Consider the following 19180-nt stretch of genomic DNA (forward strand, 5'->3'; position numbering starts at 1 on the left):
ATTTATAGAATGTTTATGAGACTTCAATGGTGGGGGGGAAAATATTGTCAGAAAGGTGTTTCAGCAGAATCCCACAAAGGTGTATTTATTGCTCTGCTATGGAACTGGACCTCAAGATGACTAGAAACGTAGGTTAGTGACAGATTACAAAGGACCCTCAATGCCAGCCAGTGAATTTTAGTCAATGTAAGGAAGAGTTACATGAAGGCTGGGAGTGATTCAATGAGAAGTATGCTAGAAGACTGGTGGGGTAGTGGGGAGCAAAATGAACAGCGGGCATAGGACTAGCCTCTGAGGCCAAGAAATAGCTTAGAGACAGAGCAGTATTCTGGACAAGGGCTGTGATGATATGAAGAATATGCTGTAGGATGTCTGGAAATGTAAGTCCAGGATATGACTCCTGCTGGTTTGACCTACATGATAAAGATTTTAATCTGATATAATTGAAAAATTGGTGGTGTCTTTAATAGACACTTCAATGAACTAACTCTGAATTGATAGAATACCATCCAATCCTAAATGTTTAAGTAATAAAAATGTTTTCACACTTCATCTAGATCAGTTTTCAATTCAATAAATTTCCCCAAAGAATGAAACTTATTACAGTGATTTTTTAAATGGGTGATTTTATTGCCCCAGTGGTAAATGGTATAAAATTGTTTTAGTTATTTCATTAATAATTCTAAAATGTGACTAACAAGTGGAAGAAAAGGAACTGCTGAAATATAAAGTAACCAGTGATTTAAAAAATTCTGATTCCACATTATCATACTCTATACATGGTTTTCCCTTCTCCTTACTATACACCACCCATATGGATTATGGATAGTCTCTGTATAAGTTACATTCAGACACAAACATATTCTTTCTATCACTGGTCTTTAAACTCCTACATACATTTCCCAGAGAAGGTCAGAGTCAAAATCTGCTAATTAGGGGGATCCTGAGTTTCCTGTCCTTTGTGTTTCATCAATTGCTATATGATTCTTTGGTGAAGAAATTCTGGAACTTTGTGATATCCACAGAAAGGGGAGGTTCCATGTTCCCTGCCCCACTCAAGGAAGGGTGGAACTGGGTAGGGAGGAGAGGGGAGAGGGCCTCCCTGATGGCGCAGCGATTGAGTGCTGGGCTGCGAAGCTGCCTGCAGCCTCTGTAGTGCCAGTTCGATCCCCAACCGCTGGGCGAGGGTCCCACATGGCACGACAGACCTCTTCTGCCACCTGCTGCTCCCCTCAGCAGTGTATTTCGTCTGCCTGTTCTGTTCCCCGCTCTGGCTCTGGTGAATTCTTTCACCCTCCTGCGCTTCTGACTGTACCCAGTGCTTGTATAAACAAATAAAACTTAAAAAAAAAAAAAAGACTGGGAGAAGGACTTGGGGGTTAGGAGAGGGAGATGAAGAGAAAACCAGGAGGAGTCACATGGAGAAGTGCCCAAGGGCTCTCGGCCTTGGACTTGCACCAGGGACTTGGATGACATGGAAGACACTTGAAAGGGACGTGAGTGAGAGACCCCTGGGGAACTGACAGTGGCAGCCTTTATCTTGACTTTTATTTATTTATTTTTAAAGATTTATTTATTTATTTATGCAAGCACTGGGTATAGTCAGAAATGCGGGAGGGTGAGAGAATTCACCAGAGCCAGAGCGGGGAACAGAACAGGCAGACTGACTGAAATCCACCGCTGAGGGGAGCAGCGGGCATGGCAGGAGAGATCTGTCACACCATGTGGGATCCTTGCTGGTGGCCGGGGATTGAACCAGCGCTGCAGAGGCTGCGGGCAGCTTCGCAGCCCAGCGCTCAACTGCTAAGCCACCAGGGGAGGCCCCTGACTTTTATTTTGATTTTGCTCCTTTCCTTCCAGACTTGCCTGGCCCTTCTGCCCCTTTCTATGGGTCCCAACCAAAAGGTGCCTTAGATGTGTGGCAAACTTCCAGGCCTCAGTTGCCTGGGATTTGGACCAACCCTGTTGGCTTTTTGCTGTGCCTTTACCACGAGGGGATGGGTAACTTTGGGTGTTTAATTGGAAACTATTCTAACTATATTCTTTCTCTTCTATTGCATACTAATTGTATTAAAGTCCTTTTCTACTTAAGGTCTTATGCACTGAGTATATTTTGTTTTTATGTGGAGGATGGCAGATGTCATTTAGTGAGCAGGTTTGGGGATGTTAGGTGCCTCTCATTCTGCCTGCTAATAGTTATAAGTGGCCAAAAAGATTAGAAATGGGGTCAATTATGAAATTCTCTGAATATATAAAATGATGATTAGAAATGATGACTTTTCATGGAGGCCACAAAGGTCATTGCTAATATCTACTAATATTTTTATTTACAATAACCAAGATATGGCTTTTAATGTTTGTCAATAGATGAGTGGTAAAGAAGATGTGGTGTACAATGGAATATTACTCAGCAATCAAAAGGGATAAACTCATGTCATTTGCAGCAACATACATGGAGCTGGAAGGGATCATGCTCAGTGAAATAAGCCAGAAAGAAAAAGAAAAATACCAGATGGTCTCATAGCAGGAATATAGAAGACCCAAATAAGGGATCTGGAAAAAAAACTAATTACAATAAAGTAAAAATCAAAAACAACAGGGAACTATAAACCAGAGACATACTAAAGAGAGGGAGAAAGGAGTTGTATCAAAACAAGGGTGGTGGGTCCTCCCCTGGTGGCGCAGGTGGTTGAGCACTGCGCTGTGAAGCTGTCCGCAGCCTCTGCAGTGCTGGTTCGATCTGGCTGGCCAGTGAGCGTTCCACATTGGCACTGCAGACCTCTCATGTTGCACCCGCTGCTCCCCTAAGCAGTATATTTCATCACTCTGCCTGTTCTGCTCCCCACTCTGTCTCTGGTGAATCCTCTCACCCTCCTGTGCCTCTGACTATACCCCGATTCTTGTATAAATAAATAAATCTTTAAAAAACAAAAACAAGGGTGGTGGGAATTTTACAGGGACTATAACTGAGATGAAAATACACATATTGTACAAAAATTAAAAATGATGCAAAAATATATAAAATAAATTTTAAAAAGAGAAAAAAATGAATCTTATCCAAGAGGTTAAAAAAAATGTGGTGTAATCAACAAGGAAATATTATTCAGCCAGGAACAAAAAGGAAATTCAGACTCATGAAATGACATGGGCAGACCCTGAAGGCGTTATGCTAAGTGAAAAAAGCCAGATGGAAAAAGACAAATACACCTGTTCTCTCTTATATGTGACATCCAAAAAATCAAAACAAAACAAATCAACCTTAGAATAAAGTAGAAAACTCATTGCCAGGGATCGGGCGTGTGCAGGTGAAATAGGGAGAAGTTAGTGTAAAGAACACACTGAAAAAAGGAGAAGCACGAATGTCTTCTAGAAAAGTGAAGAATAGCTGCTGTAACTACAGGGGAGTCCCCAGATTCCTTATTCTCTTGCACAGAAAGGTGGAGACAGACTGTGCTGCTTAGAAGTAGGTACTTGCAGACATCATTTGTTCATCAGAGCACCTGCCTGGAAAGGGTGGTGCAGGGTGATGTGAATCAGGAAGATTAAGCTTGGAGAGGAGTCCCAGAGCTCCACACTAACTCATGAGGCAGATTTCCCTCAAAGTTTGCTTCACACTTACATGTGGAATATAGAGAAAATACATGCACACCATATAGTAAATAAGAGGCTGATACCAAAGCTCTACAATGAACTTACACAACTCAACAAAAACCAAACAAACAACCCAGTCAAAAATGGGCAGAAGAGCTAAAAAGACACTTCTCCAAAGAAGAAATGAAAATGGCCAACAGGCACATGAGAAAATGTTCAACAACACTAATAATCAGGGAAATGATGCAAATCTAAAGCACAATGAGATTCTACCTCATACCTGTAAGAATGGCCCATATTTAAAAAAAAGCAAAAAAAACAAACTGGAAACAACAAATGCTGGTAAGGATGTGGAGAAGTGCACCTCTTGCACTACTGGTGGGAACACAAACTGGTCCAGACACTATGAAAAGCTGTGGAGGGTTCCTCAAACTACTAAGGATGGAGCTACCATATGACCCAGCAATCTACCAAAGGACACAAAAACAGTAATTTAAAAGGAAACCCGCATGCCTGTTTATTGCAGCACTATTTAATATGGCAAATTCCCCCAAACATATGAATGAATAAAAGAGTTGTGGTCTATGCACACAATGGAATACTATTCAGTAATCAAAAAAGACAAACTCATGCCATATTCAGCAACATGGATAAGAGCTGGAAGGGATTATGATCAGTGAAATAAGTCAGAAGGAAAAAGATAAATATTGGATGGTTTTACTTAGATGTAGAATGTAGAGAAAATGAACGAAAGATCACGAAAAAGACAAAACCTGCAAGCTGACCATAGATCTGAGATATATAGCAAGGGAGGGAGATGAGAGGGGTCACAATAGGGGAGGGAAGAGCACAAGGGACTGTGGTGACAGATCACAGGTGGTATGGTGGCAGGAGAACTACAGGGACTACACCTGAGGGGAGAAATCAGATACTGTCTAAAAGTCAACAACAATGGAAGAAAATAAATATAAATGTGTGTGTGTGTATATATACACATATACGTATATATATAAAGTTGACTTTACAGATCATGACATTGTGGAAAAAAAAAGACTAAAAAGGTAATTAGTGCTTATCTTCTTTTTTTGTTTGTGTATACCATCTCCTTGACTATAATTCTTTCCTTTTGCTATGTAAAAGAGAGATTGCATATTGAAGTTCCCACAAATATTCTAAGCTTACAGGGATAAGTGTATGGAGAGCCAGTCCCAGGAAATGCATTTTGCAAAATGACACTTCCAAGCAAGGCCCAAGGGTTTACTTATTTTTATGTAAGAATTGCCAAGAGGAAGCTAGCAATATGCTAAATGCTTGTTCCTATTTATAAACACTGGCCCGTGTTTGATTTTCAGGGAGTTTGAGCTCCAAACTCTGACACACTTGACTTTCTCTCCTTTCAACTTTTACTACCTCTTCAAACAAACTGTTAGATTCCTTTTCATTTGGACAACTATAAACACTTAAATTCTTTTTTCTTTAATTTTTTAAAAAGATTAATTTATTTATGCATACACGAGCTGGGGTATAGGCCGAAGATGTGGGGTGTGAGAGGATTCAACAGAGACAGAGTGGGGAACAGAACAGACAGACTGACTGAAACACACTGCTGAGGGGATCAGCAGGTGAGGTAGGAGAGTCTGCTTCACCATGTGGGTTGCTCTCTGGCTGGCCGGGGATCACTCTCATGCTGCAGAGGCTGTGGATTGCTTCATAGTGTAGTGCTTAACCCCTTGTGTCACCAGGGAGGGTCCTAAACACTTAAATTCTATGTGTATTTAATTAACACTTGGTGTGTTTCTTGTCTGATCTTAGAGGGGACAAAATGATTTTTTGTATAGATTTTATTTACTTATTTTTGTGGAGAAGAACTGGGGTTAAGCCAGAGGTGTGGGGTGAGGGGAGGCAGTGAGAGGATTCACCAGAGACAGATTGGGTAGCAAAGCAGGCAGATCTACTGAAATCCACTGCTGAGAGGAGCAGTGGGCAAGACAGGGGGGGGTTCCCGTGCATGGGTCAGCTCCCTGGCCGGGGATCGAACCCAGGCCATGGTGGTGACAGTGCTGAGACTTAACTCTTAGGCCACCGTGGAGGTCCCCCCCAAAATGATGAAAATGTACAGGCTCAGAAATGTTGCTTAATTATTTACTTGTGTTGGTGGACTGAGAGTCAGTGTAAAATGTAGCAGAAAATTCAACACCCTGGGGCCTCCCTGGTGGCCTAGGGGTTAAGTCTCAGCGCTGTCACCCCAAGGCCTGAGTTCCATCCCTGGCCAGGGAGCTGACCCACAAGCTGCAGCAGACATCTCCTGTCTCGCCTGCTGCTCCCCTCAGCAATGGATTTCAATTGATGTTCCTGTTCTGCTCCCCACTCTGTCTCTGGTGAATACTCTCACCCCTGCACTTCTGGCCTGTACCCCAGTTCTTCTACATGAAAAAAAGAAAGAAAATTCAACATCTTCCTGGTACTCAGGCAGGAGAAAAACCTCTTTATTAGGAGTTGGACAAAAGAGCTCTATATTTCTTGAAGCCTTTTCCTTTAAATTATTTCTGGTCGAGGCCGAATTTGAGATCTGTCTCTGACTTGCTAAAGGCTATTTATGATTTATTTCAACCTTTAGCTGGCTCTAGGAAAAAAAATGAACGAAGTTGAAAATAAAGAAGAGGAGACGCTTAATCCTCAGTGGCATTTCAGTGCGTGAAGCGCTCGCTGATGGTGGGTGTCTCATTGAAATCTCGGTATTTTTATTTTTTCTCTCCAAATTAAAATGAAAACATTTTCCACCTTTAATTAGAGGCAAGTACATCGCTTTTTAAAGAGAACAAATTTCAGCATGTGGGGCTTTTCCTGCAGGCTGGTCCTCGGAGGCTTTTGGAAAACATCATGGCGAAAATTAAAACCCAGTCAAATAATTTTCTTTGGGGAAGAGATGATAGACCACGGTGAGCTATGGGTGTCGTGACAATTTCAGAGGTTCCTCACATGCCAGTCACCATAACATTGACACACAAACTGTATTTCCAAAGAAGCTTTTGTTGTGTATGGTGTCTCCGAAGGGAGCTATTACTCCCTATCAATGCAATAATCTGCACGTTTCAAAGCCCCTAAATATGTATATGTGAGATAGTCAGATCTGTTTTGGTCGATTGGGTCAATAATCCATGCACAGTAAGTCCCTAAATATGTATTCACCAGATAGACATAGCAGCTTTGGTTCACTGAATCCATGGTAAGGAGCCTTTTCAAAAGGTGTCTAAATAGTTGCATAGTTTGCATTTTAGCAAGTTCAGAAATGCGATTCAGTTCACATCCTGTTTTTTAAAGCAGGGATTTATGATATTAGTTTCAGTGGATGCCAAAAGTGTGTTTTACACTGGATGGTGATATCTTGGTTTTGAAAAGTCAGAAGAAGAGAAATGTTTATAGCACAAACTATTGGGTGGTTGGAAAAATCATGACTCATTTTGACATAGAAAACATTGAAAAAAAATACGACATGACTTTTCCAACAACCCAATATATTAAAACGGAAGCCAGTAATGGAAGAAGATGTTCAGGCTCCACCCTGGGAGCCTGGAAGATGCTGTCCCAGCACAGTGCATCTTGGCCCTGACTCCACTGCCGTCCAAGTTCTACTACCTAGCTTACCAGACTGTTTTGTGGGAACCTTTGCTTCCCACTGTTTATCTCATCACATAACCAGAGGGATCCCGCTTGGGTTGTCCTGCTCTTCTCCACCCAACCTCCATCTCGCAGTAAAAGCTGAAGGTTCAAGACATGCCCCTTACACTCCAGCTGGGCTTATTCTCATCTCCACTTGCCCAGGGTCTGGAGCTCGTGGTCGCTGCTGAGCTGTAAGCACACCAGGCACGTTCCTGTCTCAGGACCTTTGTATCAACCCTTGTCTCTGCCTGCAAAGTGCCTCTTCCAGATTCCCAGACCAGCTCTCTCTCTTTAGATCTCTAAGGAGATACCCTCCCTGCCCACCCTATATAAAGAAGATGCTAAAGCACTGTCCCAGAACCACACCTGTCTTTCTTCATTACCCACCCGCACTCCAAGAGCACTTACTAATAACTAACCTCATCATATTTTCCTTATTTTGTTTATTGTCCATTACTTTCCTGGAAATGTTAAGTACTACTAAGATAGTGCTTCATGAACCCCAAACTTAGATAAGAACTTGCCATATTTTAGATGTTCATTAAGAATTTATGGTGGGAATGAATGAAAGCAGATGAAAAAAAGGATTTTCTTTCTGGTTTCCTGGTTGTCGAATGATGTACATTCTTGTTTTTGCTTTTTTTTTAAGATTTATTTTTATTAATTTATGCATATAAGAACTGGGCTGTAGGCCAGAGGTGTGGGGGATGAAGGATTCACCAGAGACAAATTGGGGAGCAAAACAGGCGGATCTACTGAAATCCACTCCTGAGGGGAGCAACAAGAGATAGGAGAGGTCTGCTGCACCATGTGAGTCAGCAACCTGGCCCAGGATTGAACTCAGGTATAAGTTGTGATAACGCTGAGCCTTAACCCCTAGGCCACCAGGGATGCCCCTCTCTTATTTTGATTGAGGAGTGACAACCTCTGAGATGAAATCCTCTCTTGAACCAATAAACCTCAATGTTCTGTAATATTCACAAAACTGGTTTTGCCTGAGCTGCTCTTCTGATGCACCCCAGAGCTCCTGGTTCATGCCAGAGCTCCCAAGGGGCTGCTGGGGTCCACTTCATTGTTCGTGGAAATATGTGGCCCATCTGCTCCTAAGTACATTAGTTCTTAAGATGGTATTAGCATTTCTAAATCTTCTACTTAGTGTGGTGTCCATGTCCATGATCAGTTCTGAGCCATGGAAATAAGAGATTACCAACTAGGCTTTTTTTTATTTTATATATTTTTTACATCATTTTTCATTTTTGCACAATGTACGGATTTTCATCTTGGTTATAGTCCCCATAAAATTCCCATTCCCCTTGTTTTGATCTTACTCCCTCCTCTCCCCACCCCTGTAGTGTGTCTCTGGTTTATAGTTGCTTGTTGATTTTGCTTTTTTACAATCTAATCTCTGGATTCCTTGAATCTGTAAATTGCTTTCAGTAGGATGGCCATTTTAATTATGTTAATTCTTCCAATCCATGAGCAGGGGATGTCTTTCCATTTCTTTGTGTCTTCTTCTATTCCGTTTAACAATATTTTATTCTTTTCTTTGTATAGGTCACTCACCTCCTTTGTTAGGTTTATTCCCAGGTATTTGATTTTTTTTTTTTTGTTTCCACTGTAAATGGGATGATTTTCTTTGTTTCTTCTTCGGATTGATTGTTTGCATATAGGAAAGCTACTGATTTTTGTGTGTTGATTTTGTATCCTGCTATTTTACTAAACTGGTTTATTATTTTAATTATTTTTTCTGTTGTGTTTTTAAGGTTTTCTATGTTTATTATCATATCATCTGTAAATTGTGATAGTTTTACTTCTCTTTCCTTATTTGGATTCCTTGTACGTCTTCCTCTTGTCTTAATGCTCTGGCAGGTCCTCCAGTATTATATTGAAAAGCAGTGGTAAGGGCCTCCCCAGTGGTGCAGCGGTTGAGCACTGGCCTGAGAAGCTGCCCGCAGCCTCTGCAGCGTCGGTTCTATCCCCAGCCGGCCGGCGAGGGTCCCACATGGCACGCAGACCTCTCCTGCCGTGCCCGCTGTTCCCTCAGCAGTGTTTCATCAGTCTGTCTCGTCAGTCTGTCTGTTCTGCTCCCCGCCCTGGCTATGGTGAATTCTCTCACCCTCCTGTGCTTCTGACTGTACCCAATGCTTGTATAAATAAATAATTCTTTAAAAAAAAAAACAAAAAAAAAAAGCAGTGGTGAGAGTGGACATCCTTATATTGTTCCTGATCTTTAAGGATAGGCTTTCAGCTTTTCACCATTGAGAGTAATTTTGGCTGTGGGTTTGTCATATATGGCTTTTTATTATGTTAAGGTACATTCCTTTTATCCTGAGAATTTCGAAGGCTTTCATCATAAATAGATTTTGAATTTTGCCAAATGCTTTCTCACCATCATTTATATGACCATATGGCTTTTAGTCAACCTAATCTCCTATCATCATGAGGAAAGGTGTGTACACCCTAATAGCAAAGGTACTTGATTATTCTCTTGGTTTATTATCCTTGGGGTATCCCCATGCCATCTCCACACCTTCAACCATGCAAGATGTTCTGAAATGCATCCTTTCTCCTGATGGAAGTCTGTTACAGTAACATCTTCCTTATTTAAATTTCACAGGAACCTGCTTTATTTCAATAAATCAAAATGTGCCTTTGGCAAGAGAATCACAGCTGACAGCAAATTAATGACTCTGAATCTATGATTGAGCTCACAGGCTATGGCGACCTGCCTGGGCATTTACCACTGGCACTACTGGCATCTATTAGGGGTGGTTATTAGTCCAGGAGAGGAGTGGCTTACTGCAGTGATCGCTATAGAATGCAAGGAAACCTGTGATAGCCAGTGATAACCTAATTAATTCAAAGGCTTTTTACTGCTCACCTGCTCAGCTGAGACCAGTCTCTCTCCCATCTCCTGCCCCAGCACACAGATTTATTTTAATACATCTCTAAGACACAAACTAAAAATACAACTTGAAGTGATCTAGATAATTCCATTCCCCAAACCCACAGTATTCATTAACTGAAAGGAAAATGTAGTTTAATCTTGAAATATTTGGATAAGTGACTCAATTCTGTGATTTATTTTGCGTGAATAGGCAAAACTTAATGGATATTTCAGTGCATATTAGGACTTGAGAGGATTTATAAACTACAACTTTTCAATCAACTTAATGGAGAGGAGGGGATAAAAAATTAATATGAACAATACAAAACCATCTACACAGATATGAGGTGTCATATCCTTCTGATTCTGCCTGAAAAGAAATAATGATTTCTGTAATCCCCGGCAATGACTTTTGTGAGGGAGAAGATTTCAAATAAATGTCTGTTTGCTTTAAGTGAGCCTCACTGAATTGGCCTTATTTGATTTCAGATCCTACTGAGGGAAGAGATTTCAGGATTTCCTGGTTGTAAAATGGAAAAGAACATTTTGCTGAACTTGTATGACATCATCTAAAGCATTAAAAGGGCAGAAAATCACGGGCTCTGTGCCTGTTTACCAAAGCTTCTTTACCTTCTCAATCGATTTTATTTCCAAATGTCAGAGTAGTGGGAAACCTTTCAAAGATTTATAGGCTGCACAAGCAGAGGAAATATTTGGGTAAATCCTCTAACTTTGAAAAAGCTTTTAAATAATTAATAGAAAGTCTTTGCAATTGTTGTATATTACAGTACAGATACTCTGACATACACCACATAAACCACTAAATACAACTTGGCAACAAAAAACATAAGGTTATCTCTCTCAAAAGTCAGTGAAACTACTTTTTAGAATACACACTTGAGCTGCAATAAAAAGAATATAGAATTTGTGAAAAGATATATAATAAATATAGTTTAGCAATTAAAATGAAAATACAAATAAATGAATGAAACCAGAAAACTCAACCTTGGCCTTAAATATAATCTCATTACCAACTCTACTTGGAAATTCTCTTATGGAGAGAAAAGCGCATGTGATTATCATGATAGAGAGCAACTAAAAGGTGGTCACGTTATTTGTGATCTTATAAACCTGCTTTCCAATATATTTAAGATGCTAGGACCAAAGAACTAACACACAGATCATTTAAAAGATATCCACCAACAAGATTATTCTCACAGCAATAAATTATTTTTTTCTTTGTTATGCAAAATCCTTCAACCATATCTTCGGGAGAAATGTGGTGTGAAAATGATCTTACCTCATATTCAAAGTCTTCAGTTCTGTCTCCATCAGCAGGTAAACTGGAAAGATACTCATGGTCTTCATAAAACTCATGCTCCATTGGATGAAGAGAATGGCAGCTATGGGGAATGTGCAGCAGGATAGGAATGGATCAAAAAGGTTGTTTTTAAGATTAAAACTGATTTTAGAATTTCAGTTTAGCATTCTCTGCTTCATAATAAGACTATGGTGACCTGGCCTCTCAACGGACTACAGCTAGGGAGGAGCACTGGACTTCTTATTGAGAGTGAAGTTCATCAGTTTGATTTTCTGAGTGGTAACTAAGAGAAAGGGCGGCGATCAGGGCCTCATCCTATGAAGAAACTGATGGAAAATCCACTACAGGTCAAAGTGCTTGAGACTGCCCCTCTCCTGCCTCATTGCACTAAATGCAGCTTGCTCCTGATTTGGGTTTGAGATTGCAGCTTGTATTTTGCAAAAAGTGCTACCAATTTTTCTATTATCTAGCCCCAGTTTTTGAAATGTTTTCCAAAGTATGAATTGCTTTTTTCAGATATACTCACACTACCCCTTATCCTTTACCTCGTTCCCCATTCTCCTTCTTAACCCATATTTCCCCCTCCTTTTTATTTTATTTTATTTTATATATTTTTTACATCATTTTTCATTTTTGCACAATGTATGCATTTTCAGCTTGGTTATCGTCCCCATAAAATTCCCACCCCCCCCTTGTTTTGATCCTACTCCCTTCTCCTCCCCTGTAGTGTGTCTCTGGTTTATAGCTGCCAGTTGATTTTAATTTTTATTTATTATAATTAGTCTTTTTTCATATTTCCCTCTTTTTAAGAGCACATACACAGGGCCTCCATGGTGGCCTAAGGGCTAAGTCTCAGTGCTATCAACGCTGCTGCCTCAGTTGGATCCCTGGCCAGGGCGCTGCTCCCCTCAGCAGTGTGTTTCAGTAGTTCTGCCTGTTCTGCTCCCCACTCTGTCTCTGGTGAATCTTCTCACCCCCACGCCTCTGGCCTACACCCCAGTTCTTGTAAGCATAAGTAAAAAATAATTAATCTTTAAAAAAATAGCTGCTGGAATTTTCATTTTTTTATTATTTTTTAAATTTTATATATACTTTTACATCATTTTTCATTTTTGCACAATGTATGCATTTTCATCTTGATTATAGGAAATCACTGGCTAACAGAGGCGGGTTCAGGGCTCAGAAACCCGGCCTTGGCCCTTCTTTGTTATGTGACCTCAGCCAAGCTGTTTAATATCTGTTTCCTCATCCGCAACATGGGGGGGGACCATCTCCTCAAAGGTTACTGTGAATACTCAATCAATCCAGGTAAAATACTTGGAATATTTCCTGAAATGTTCAGTTAACTAAAATGTTAGCTATGAGTTGCTCTTCAGGAGAATATTTACTGGACGTACTCCGTGTCAGGCTGTGCTGATGAAAATTAACGAACTTGTTGGCTTTTGTACTGTTCATCTTCCCGCTTTAGAATAAAAGCTCCCAGAGGCAGAGGCTTTATTTTTGTTTCTAGTTTTATATCCAGCAACTGGTCCCAGGGCCTGGCATAAGGGGGTGCTAAGCAGGGAAGAGGTGAATGGATAAAACCATAAAAGACAAACAGCCTGTGCCCTTTTGAAACTTGAAGTTAAAAAGTGGTCTCCATGGTCATCCCTGGTAGCGCAAGGGTTGAATTCTCAGCGCTACCAAGCTATCACCAGCCACTGCAGGATGAGGTCGATCCCCTGCCAGGGAGCTGACCCACATGGTGCAGCAGACCTCTGTTGTCTCTCGCCCACTTGCTCCCCTCAGCAGTGGAATTCAGTAGATCCACCTGTTCTTCTCCCTGCTATGTCTCTGGGGAATCCTCTCTCACCCCCCTCTAGCCTACACCCCAGTTCTTGTATGCATAAGCAAATAAAAAGAAATCTTTAAAAATTTAAAAATAAAAAGTAGTCTATGACATATCTGTACATTAAAACTGACTGGGAGATTTTTGAAAAATTTCTGATGTCTGGACTGCATGTTCCAAGATGAAAATGCATACAGTGTGCAAAAAATGAAAAATGATGTAAAAATTATATTTAAAATTTAAAAAATGATAAAAAAATCTTATTTAATTCTTAGTCAACTTGAGGTGGATTCCACACTGCATTGATGATGCATTTCAAAGTTTCCAGGCGGTTCGAATATACACATATGCACCACTGAGAATGCATAGGAGAGCCATTAAAGACAGGGATTTGCACGATCAGATCTATGTTTAAGGAAGAGAAGGGCTCGCTGTAAGCAACACAAATGCAGTTGAAAGTGACTATTGCTCTTATAAATCACATTCTCAGTAATGTTTGAATATTTACTGAAAAGCTCACAGATCCATACAAATGGGGCATGACATACTTTTCAACGTGTAAAAGTAGGATTATTTGAATAAAAGATCTCTACTGCCTTGAAATTAGGTAAAACTTGGAAGAAATATTCCTTTCGTAGTTCTGTATTTCATGGCTCTCTACTTCCTCTTTGACAGCCAGAAACTTTTGTTTACATTTCAATATATTGGATAATTGCTTTCTTTGGAGAATTATACTGCAAATTAAGTTTGGAGAATTGCTCTTTTAATTTCCCAGCTTCTCCTTAAAGGAGAGAAAGAGAGAAAGGTCACCTACAGAGGAGGATTTAGTGCCCAATGCCATTTATGTGTCAGTCTTAATAAAGTTTGGGCAGTGTTGGTGAGAAAAGCTATTTCCCTGACTGGTGCTGATGAGAAGCAGGAATCTTTTTTTTTTTTTTTAATCTATTTTATTTATGTATGCATACACGAACTGGGGTGTAGGCCAGAGGTGTCCGGGTAAGAGGATTCCCCAGAGACAGAGTGGGGGGTGGATCGACTGACATACTTGCTAAGGGGAGTAGTGGGCAAGAAAGGAGAGGTCTGCTGCACCATGTGGGTCAGCTCTGTAGCCAGGGATAGAACTCAGGCCACAGTGGCTGGCATTAGCTTCACAGCACTGAGACTTTATCCCCTGTGCCACCAGGGAGGCCCCTAAAGCAGGTGTCTTTTGATAACTACAAATAAGAAGATGAACTAATCAAAGTTAAAATTTTTCATTGCACCTCAGCAAATATGATTCCTGACATGAGGCGACCATTGGATTAGATTGAGTAGCTGGCAGGGGCAGCTGAGAACTAATAGTGGAGACACTTCTAGAACATGGCTGTGAGCCTGGCCCATCTCTGGAACTGGTAACTTGCTAGTGTGGCTGATTCTTTCCAACAACTACTTTAACCGATGAATGAAAACAGACAGGGCTTGGTGAGACATGACAGAGAAATACCTGTCTGAGAGCAGAAAGGGACAGATGTCGGGCACTGGTGGAGTGGGAGGCCTGAGCTTGGCCAGCGCCATGATATGCTCGAAGGTGATGTCCGTCTGGGTGCTGGCGTTCATGAGCTGCACCTCGGGGGGTGTCAAGTAGGATGGCTTGCTGAGAGGTGTTCGCCTTAGCACCTGGACCACAATGGGCTCCTTGGCATTGCGAAAGGCTTCCACTGCCTCCTCATGGGTGGCCCTTGACAGATCCTTCCCGTTGACCTGCGAAGATAAAGAGTAAACCTTTGCTTAGAGGAAAGATCAGAGTAGCTGTCACAGTGGATGAGGCCAAGGTGAGCTTGAATCAGCTTTGACAGGAATTTTGTAAAGGAATATTTAATCAGGCGCTGACATTTATTGAACTCCTCGCCAACACGAAGAAGCGAAGGTAAACAATTACTTCTTGTGTCTTGATGAGGTACATCATGAGAAGTGTGAGTAAAGACTTAAAAATTTAAATAACACAGACTTGAAAAATGTTCACCAAAATCTTCAGATGGGTAGAAATGTAAAGCATGTCCTTTCCTCACAATCTATAGGTCTTTGTTGGATTTTCAGTACTTAATCAAAGTGTTACACACCTGAAATTTTATATATATATATATATATTTTTTTTTTGCATAGAAGGATTGGGGTGCAGGCCAGAGTTGTGGGGAGTGAGAGGATTCACCAGAGACAGAGTGGGGAGCAGAACAGGCAGATCTACTGAAATCTACTGCTGAGGGGAGCAGCAGCTGAGAAAGAAGAGGTCTGATGTGCCATGTGGGTAGCTCCCTGGCCGGTGATTAAACTCAGGCCATAGTGGTGATAGCACTGAGACTTAATGCCTCGGCCACCAGCGAGGCCCTAAAATTATATTTTAAGGATATTATCAAATTCCTTTGATATATACATCATTTTCTCCAAGACCATGTTCTTGGCAATATATATTTTATACCAAGACTTTGTTATTCAAAGTGTGGCCCCTGGATCAGCACCATAAACATCACATAAGAGGGGCCTCCCTCATGGCCTAGGGGTTCAGTCTCAGCGGTATCACTGCTAAGGTCTGAGTTCAATCCCAGCCAGGCAGCTGACCCACATAGGGCACAGCAGACTTCTCCTGTCTCGCCCACTGCTCCCCTCAGCAGTAGATTTCAGTCAATTCACTTGTTCTGCTCCCCAATCTGTCTCTGATGACTCCTCTTACCCCCTGCACCACTGGCCTACACCCCAGTTCTTCTATGCAAAAAAAAAAAAAAAAGATAAACATCGCATAAGAGATTATCAAAAATGCTAAATCCCTCATCTTATTCCAGACCTAATTTAGAACTGGTATCTTAAGAAGGCTCCAATTGATTTATTAGTACATAATAAAACACTGCTCCAAAATCTCTGCAAGTGAGTACACTTGGTCTCTTGAATACTCACCTGTTTTAATGTACATCAATATGTCTCGGGTGATAGCCCTGGATATAACAGAGAAACAGATGATGTTTGCCTTAGTCTTACATCCCTGTTTCTCAAAAGGGGAATCCAATGGCATCTTGGAGAGAAAAATGATTCTTTTTTGTAGGGCCTTCCCATGCCTGCTTACTAAGGGCTGGTAATGTTCTTTTTGAAAAAGGGCTTTTTGGGCATCTAACATACCCACATACTTCTCTCTGCCCCATCTCTATTGGCAACACAGATTACTTTCAAATTATCATCAATTTATTCCCTAAAATGGTTCTGATAACATAGCTTCTCAGTGGAAGTTATATTTCAATAAAGACTATACGATAAATAGTTTTACAACTCTCACCCCAGTGAATTGGTAATGTTACTTTTGTAAACAAAGTATTCTGTCCCAAAGCCCTGAAATTATGCCTTTTCTCACAAATGAAGCCTGTTGGGGAGGTTCTGATAACTGCTTTGCACCAGTAAATCTTTAGATATCTCTGGGTGCCTGGAAAGAAGCAAAGGGAGTCACTGAGTTAGGGCCATAAAACAATTGCTGACATTCAAATGAGCACATTCTCTCTCCCTGAGTAGACAAAGAATATGTGTGTGCTCAGAGGAAGTGTGGGGTGATTTGGGGTAAATGATACAATACCAGGTAGGAATCTCCATGTCATGTAGAGACAAGCTTAATGGCCTGGAGGAGCTAATTTACTCAATGGGCCTTGAAAGAGTCAATGTGCCTTCAAAAAATGAGCAATTTAGTTTCCTCATCAGCAAAATATGTCTCAGTGCAGTTCTTGAATCACTAGTTAGAAAGTTCAGTTGGAGACTTGAGTGGGTGCCTACTGGTTCCCACATATTCATTAACCTGTACACATATTCTCTGAGTCTGTGCTCTGAGGACTAAACTTGAAAATGGTTACTGAATTTTCAGTGGCACAATCTGGGATGTGGATGACTCTGGGCACATGAGAAATGTGGATGGGGAACTCGATGGACACAGCCTTTCATTCCTTGAGCTCTGGCTGGATGATGGGACTATACATGAGGGCCCTCGCTGTCTCTGCTGAGGCTGTCCAGTCAGCAAATAAATGATGAGCTATGTTCCAGAATAGAAAAATATGATTTAAAATCTAGCTTCTCATGTTGACAGATATCATACACTATGTTTCATATTGGGGTCAGTTAAATACTGAACATATCAATTATATAATCCAGAGCTATGGATGATGATCCAATGGTGGAGATTGTTCAGTCAGAATCTAACAGGCAGGGAAGAATGGTCTTTAGTCCCCAGGATTCTCTTTTCGTGGTGTTCCTTCAAGTTTGTGAGTACCCCTCCTGCTGTTCCCATACCCTTTCCTCTTTGCAAAGAAATCTTGGGTCATTATATATTTCTACTATTTGAAGTCTACTAAACTATGTCAATATGTTACTTTTTCCTACAGCCTTCTATCTACAGTCACCCCTAATGGCAGCAGAATGAAAGAAGAATGCTTTCATTGAAGGAGAGCCATCTGAGGGTAAATGGAAAAGTAATTTGTGACCAGGGTTTCTTCTAGCCACACATCAAATCCCACTAATGCATAAATGGTGTGTTAATACCTACTAGACAGATAAATGCCGTTATTCTTTTTTTTTCCCCTCAAGGTTTTAATGCAGTCTCGGTGTTCCTTCATTTCTCATTTGTTTTAGTGGTCTTCAAAGTAAGAATAATTTCCAAAAATTGAGTTCCCTACCGAAAATGATTATTTATTTTATGTTATCATAAGTGATGTAAGATTATTTTTGCAAACTCTAGAACAGTATAAAAATGTTTGCCAAAATATAAAAAAAAAAATTGAAGAGTATTTTAGGCTATAAATGGTTAGTTCTTATTGTAAGGCTTGGTATATGCAGGTAATGTTCGTGTTCATATGGCAAGATCAATAGCTATTGATCTAAGATGTGTACATTCATTCATTTATAATCTTGGCATTTTTATGCAAATTTTATGGTTTGCTTAAATGACAATCAAATACAATCTTTAAAAAAAGGACAGTCAATGTAATCTCAGATCTCTTACTTCCCCATGGGAAATGCTCTTTTCTTCCAGTTATCATGTAGTTGACTTCTATTTTCATAAGCTATTTAATATCTCTTAAAGTAAAGAAGTCTATGACCTTTAAAAGCTCTACTGCCTCATGTGATCCCTGCAAAAATGTAAGCGCTGACTATACAAAACACTTTTTTCACTTCACTTGAAGTTCATCAACATACTGTTAGCCTAACAAAAGGTCAACATTTTATAAATTATGCCTTTCACAACATAAAAAAGAATAGCTTAATTGGGATTTTTCTGGCAGTTGCTTTGCTCAGTTATCATCAGTTACAACTAGGGACACATATAACACTGGAAGAATAAAGTTTTAATCCTATAGGAAAATTTTGTAGTAAATTAGCAAATCAATTAGCAAAACTTCATTTTTTCCCAAGTGGTTACATTGAAAATCAACACCAAGGTATTTGGTATTTTGTGGGTGTCACATCCTTATTATTCTTTTTCTTTCCTGTTGTGTTCTAGCCCTTTCTCCTCCTTGTTTCTTCTCTGAAAACCTTGATATTTTCCTTCTCCTTCCCTCTGTCTCAATCTTAAATTTGTCTGGGTATGAACAGCATATAATTTTTCTTTATTTTATGAAATAAATGGAGCACCCCTCGCCCCATTACAGATGTCTTATTTAATGTAGACACTGAAAAGTTAGGAAAGCTCTTTTGCTGGAAGAGTAAGTACAGGAAAGTTGGTTTTCAGAGAAAAAAATGAATGAGGATGGTTGGGAATAAAAGTGATAGGAAGAAATGAAAGGTTATTTGATTCAAAGGTTATTTGAGCCCCATGCATTATGGGGCTTGAGTTGGGAGCATTCAAGCAGAAGAGTTTAAAGAAGATTGGCAATGTGACATAAGCATGGTA

The 19180-nt window shown here is 40.4% G+C and overlaps 1 protein-coding gene across 2 annotated transcripts in view; it reads right to left on the reverse strand.

The window, feature by feature from the left end:
* PDZRN4 (PDZ domain containing ring finger 4) overlaps positions 1 to 19180 on the reverse strand; it is a gene marked incomplete at both ends in the record, with an annotated part of 382893 nt that overhangs the window by 64161 nt on the left and 299552 nt on the right. For both annotated transcript variants that reach the window (XM_084255237.1, XM_084255238.1), the window contains 2 exons: positions 11439 to 11541; positions 14771 to 15027. In XM_084255237.1, the coding sequence (XP_084111363.1) occupies positions 11439 to 11541; positions 14771 to 15027 (360 nt within the window). The remainder of the gene's footprint in view (positions 1 to 11438; positions 11542 to 14770; positions 15028 to 19180) is intronic.

The sequence above is a fragment of the Talpa europaea genome (genome assembly GCF_964194135.1).
Source record: "Talpa europaea genome assembly, chromosome: 15".
In the NCBI taxonomy this organism is placed as follows: Eukaryota; Metazoa; Chordata; class Mammalia; order Eulipotyphla; family Talpidae; genus Talpa; species Talpa europaea.